A 5,075-nucleotide genomic window follows, 5' to 3' on the forward strand; every position below is an offset into this window, starting at 1 on the left:
AATTTCATGGTTGTTGTACTAAATGACAGCATCCAACATTATTATACTTTATTTTTTAACTGTACCTGGATAGTGATTCATATCATTCTGAAACAATCAATGAGAGAATCTGTTTAAAGTAACAGACAGTAAATACCACCAACATTAATTTGGTTTATTCAGTGTTTGATTAATGGTACAGTACAGGAAAATGAGTCTACAGTTCTCCTTCCAAACACCACATACGTGAGCTGTTTATAATTTGATTGTGGAAAAGAGCAAAGTAGCAGCAGCATAGGGAGTGATCACACTTTGACACTATTTGAAAGCACAACAATGGACTCTGACAGCAGGTTCTTTAATTCCCACCCGTGATTAGTATATTTGCATAACCTTGTAACCTTTTTATTCCTTAATATGACATCTACTGAATATGTTGCAGGAAGAGTTGGCAAGGTAAAAAAAAAATTCAACCCCACAGGCAGGATGTGGCGCAGACACATTGGGTGTTTGCTTCAGGGGTCCTTATCACTAGATCATCAATAATCTCCACCGTACCAAAGAGTGGGTAGAGCTTTTCATCAAAGCTCTCGTTGTATGTGTATATGTGAACCTGGCGGTCCACATCATAGAAGGACAGCTGGCCGCCATCGTAGTCAAGGTAGACGCCTACTTTTCGAGGGATGAGACTTGGCGGCAGAGCTGTGAAGGGCACCGTGAGCGCTTTAAGCTCAGTGCCCCTTTCCAGTCGTAGGGTCAGGTAACCCGTGTCGGTGTTGAGTGACTTGAAGCCTTTCCTAAGAGCGGACTCTTTGGCCACGCCCAGGCGCCAGTCTCGCTCACCCACCTCTACTTCCCAATAATAACGGCCTGATTCAAACCCGACCATCCCAACAGCACACCACCAGCCATCAAATCGCTGGTGGTAGTTGGGAATATCTTTCCTCTCCAAGCCGCAACGCATCCTCTTATCATCTTCTGAGATGAGAAGATCAGGATTGGCTGTGTCGTGGTTCAGAGTCACTTCCACTGGCATAAAATACATAATTCATGAATTCACAGAAGATGGGTAGAGAGGGTTATAGTAGTATGAAGTGGGAGAATTAACACATTACCTGCAGAATTTGTGATCCAATCCCACACTGCCACAAAAAAACATTTTATTCATTAGGATTATGGTTTAAAACAATATTGCAATAAGGTTATTGTACAGATGAGATGGTATTATGATGACCAAATGAAGGCGACTGACCTGGCTGAGGGACGTAAGATAGAGCACCTGAAAAAAATGCAGCAAATTTGTCAATAACAATATGAATATATCTTTAAAAATACTTGTATAGCAATATAACTTCCTTTTCCTCATAACTTTCTGTATTTTTTTTATTTACCAATCTTGGTCTTCTGCTTCCACATCAACCACTGCTGCGGTATGGTATCCTATGGAGGTGTATAAAAGCTTAATTTTTTTGCTACTAGTAAACTCTTGTTGCTTGTCATCAACATGTACACACCTTATCACAATTTTCATACAACAACGTCCACAAAACCAGCTCCATGGCACTCAAAAGGTTTGGCACACGGCCCCAACGCCAAGCTGACCTCAAGTCCTCCAGGACATTTATCACTGTTTCCCCAGGCCAAACGCTTTGCTGCGCAAAAAACAATACTTGTGATTAATAGGAAGGAAAATTATCTTACTATTGTAAACAGAAGAAGAAAGTCAATGAATGTATTTGCCTCAGGCTGCGCTCTCAGATCTTTCATCCACTCGAGGAGGCTTAACTTAGCGTTGAGCACGTCCTGCTGGTCAATTAGCTCACACTTTTTTTTACCTTTGGTTTCTGGCCAGCCATCAGTTTGCATAGGTCTTTTCTGCAGACAAATGGAGTGAGTTAAAAGTGTGCACCATCGCTCCCCATGGACTTTGGATCTCAGAAGCAATTACCCCAACACTATCCTTACCTTTGTCTCTAACATGGAAGCCCATTCGAGAATAAACACCCAGCACAAAGAGGTTGGCCAAATCTCATCCTGATTGCAGATGTACTCTAGCACTGATGAACTCTTCAAACATAACAGTGGCAAAATGTTAACGATAAAAACTTTTTTTACTTTGAAGACACAGACTGAAAAAAGCTGATATGTTCTGTTTGACACTAATTTCTTACTATCAATCAGAATGTCAGGCAATTCTTGAAAAATATACTTTTCTTTAAATACATATTGCCTATTCATTATAACTTAATAGATTTTTTTAAAATGTCATTGGGGAAATTGGATTTTTCGCTACTCTTGGTAGTAATTATATTATGGCATAGTTTTACATTTTCATTAACTGTCCTATCAAGTCAAAGTCAAAAGCCTTTATTGTCATTATACAACAATTGCTTATAACGTAATTAGTGGTGTTACTCCACAAAGTGCGTGTTTCCCAATAAAAACATAAATAAGTTATTTTAAAAAACAAGATAATAGAAAAAAACATTGAATATTCTAAAATATTGCACATTGTTATTGGACACCCCGAAGTTATTGCACATAAGGGATTGTATGTCATGCTAATGTAAGTATATCTATATCTGCGCTAGACATCCCATCCATTTAGACAAAATGATACAAGATGTGTGAGATGCCTAGCGCCGCAAATGGCACAAAAAGATTAGCAACAAATGCTACTTTTAAGCTAAAAATGTTAATTTTGTGACAAAGTGGGATTGTTTGCAGAGGCGATAATAATTTGTGATGCATTTGTAAGTACATATAGTGGAAATATCGGCATGATAATGGAGCAAGAAAATTACATGTTAATTTGTGGATTTGACATCTCTCAACATCATGGATGTCCTGTCTACAAATACATGACTGGTGAATACACTGTCGATAGCACCTGGCACACACGGCGGAGGTCTCTCGCCAGTTCCACAACAAACAGTTGATCATCATCCACATAGTCAGTCTTTTTTTTCTTGGATTTCTTATTGGATGTCTGAAAGGGAAATCTGGGTTAATGACAGATTTTTATTTTTTTTGAAAACCTGCCAAAGTTAAAGTATGATTGTTGGTTACACCATCTTCCTGCATATTTTGGACAAGATGGAGGAAAAGCAAGTTAAACAGCCTTCAAATGTCAATAAACATGTTCGGTAAATTTGGTGTGAGAGATGTAACTGCTACATTGCATTTAATTGTTCAAGAAAGCAGTCAAGTCAAACCTGAAAGTAGGCATAACATACTTATTATTCTGTTTACCTGCCAGCAGTGAAGGAAAAACAACATCCTCTCTAGTTTTTGTGGATTGATTTTGTCAGAAAATACAAAATAGTCACTAGTTGGGGTGCATTATATTAAACTAGTTTAGAATCTTCATTGTAGTATTTTCTTAAAAGCATATATATAATCATATTTTGTTATGGTCCATTTTAGTATAAATGCTCAATGCCCGTGGATGGAGGTGACCTATAAAACAAAAGCAATTCCAGTTTACACATTAAACACCAGTGAATGAGTTACCTTTATTTTGTATGTGATGTTTTTGATGGGCTCGACCATAAAGGGAAAACACTGCAACATCTTGGCTTCCTTTGTCACAAATGTATAATGTGATGATGCTGAAAGAAAATGCGCAATCAAGATTTTCATAAATACACAAGTATCTTGGTGCTGTTATTTAGTTATTATTATTTTTAGATTTCAGTTCAGGTTCCATTTAAAAACAAATGTCATCATTTATGTGCAAGCAATGACCGTGCAACTTTCCCCAACATTGCGACGTTGGCCCACCTGACATACCCGCTGCACCAAAATATGCAATAAAATACTATTGTGCACAATATACTATATCTCCGTGAAATGACGTTTCCAATGCAAACTTGTTAGTACATACAAAAGCAAAATAACCTACCGTTTTTTAATCGTCAGAGGGATAAACTTAGTTCTTCCTAATAGAAGAGGAGTTGATCGCAGGTCTGTCGATTGCGTGCTGCAGTGCCTTGCCTGACCTTGTTTACCATCAGACCGAACCTTCGGAGAAATCCGGCTTTTCTCGTCGATTGACATCACGAATGTGGCTACACTTGGCAGCCATGTTAGGAAGGTAAAGATGAGGTCACACTTCCGGGTGTGAAAGCGAGTACATATGTATTATTGTTATGGTAGTTGAAGCTATATTACGGAAATACGGAAGGTTATCGCATTCACCTTAAAAATAAAAAAAGCCGTAGCCGTTTTTCAAATTATTTTTTTGTGTGGTTGTTTTTTAATTTTTTTTGGAAAACTCAGTTTTTCAAATTTTAATTATTTTCTTTCTTTTTTTTAAATTGATTTTTTTCTTCATTTTTCAAATTAATTTATTTTCTAGGGTTGTTTTTTGAATTGTTTTTTTCTTCGTTTTTCAAATGAATTTATTTTTGGGGTTGTTTTTTTATTAATTATTTTGAAAACTCAATTTTTCAAATTAATTTATTTTCTGGGGTTGTTTTTTGAATTAATTTTGAAAAATGGCTAGGGCTTTTTTATTTTTCAGGTAAATGCTAAAAGCATAAACATTTTTCAATAACCTGTCAAATGTTTTAATTACAAGGAAATAAACAACAAAATCAACTAATAGTTTTTAACTTGTTTGATCTGCTATGGTAGATTTGATTTTGACATTGTTGGACAATGGTAATAAATGTCGTCAAAGGGTTATATATTACATAAGAAGCCATTTGTTTGACATAATGTCTGTGTTAAAGAAAGATTGCCAAAGTCTCTAGTTATTATGGAAGAGGTTTAAAATGAATCAATAGTTCTACCTAGCGGTCGAGGGTGTATATTACATTTCGTGTGGATTTTTATTGTCTAATAGTTGTCCACTGTAGTGATCACTTTCCCTCTAACTTTAACGCAACATTTTTATTGAAAATTACACTTCACTTTTTTAGGATGTACAACATATATGATGACATACTGTATACCCCAAAATAATTATAATTGTTTGTAAAGATGAATAGTAAGGAGTCATCTTTTTCATCAATAAATATACAAGCAGACCAAACACTGCCTGAAAAGGTAATGTAACCATGGCAGGACAAAAAAAATATTTTCTTCATTCA

At 36.2% G+C, this 5,075-nt stretch overlaps 1 protein-coding gene across 1 annotated transcript; it reads right to left on the minus strand.

Annotated features, from left to right (window-relative positions):
* Nucleotides 1–133: 133 nt before the first annotated feature.
* LOC144089115 (uncharacterized) lies at nucleotides 134–4,053 on the minus strand. Its single transcript, XM_077619991.1, has 10 exons — nucleotides 3,884–4,053; nucleotides 3,493–3,590; nucleotides 2,870–2,968; nucleotides 1,945–2,046; nucleotides 1,720–1,854; nucleotides 1,494–1,631; nucleotides 1,371–1,419; nucleotides 1,232–1,258; nucleotides 1,095–1,121; nucleotides 134–1,008 (listed from the first exon to the last, which is right to left on the minus strand). The coding sequence occupies exons 2-10, from the start codon at nucleotides 3,550–3,552 to the stop codon at nucleotides 449–451; spliced, it is 1,197 nt and encodes a 398-aa protein (XP_077476117.1). The 5' UTR covers nucleotides 3,553–3,590; nucleotides 3,884–4,053; the 3' UTR covers nucleotides 134–448.
* Nucleotides 4,054–5,075: the final 1,022 nt, after the last annotated feature.

This window comes from Stigmatopora argus, chromosome 14, assembly GCF_051989625.1.
Source record: "Stigmatopora argus isolate UIUO_Sarg chromosome 14, RoL_Sarg_1.0, whole genome shotgun sequence".
Taxonomy (NCBI): Eukaryota; Metazoa; Chordata; class Actinopteri; order Syngnathiformes; family Syngnathidae; genus Stigmatopora; species Stigmatopora argus.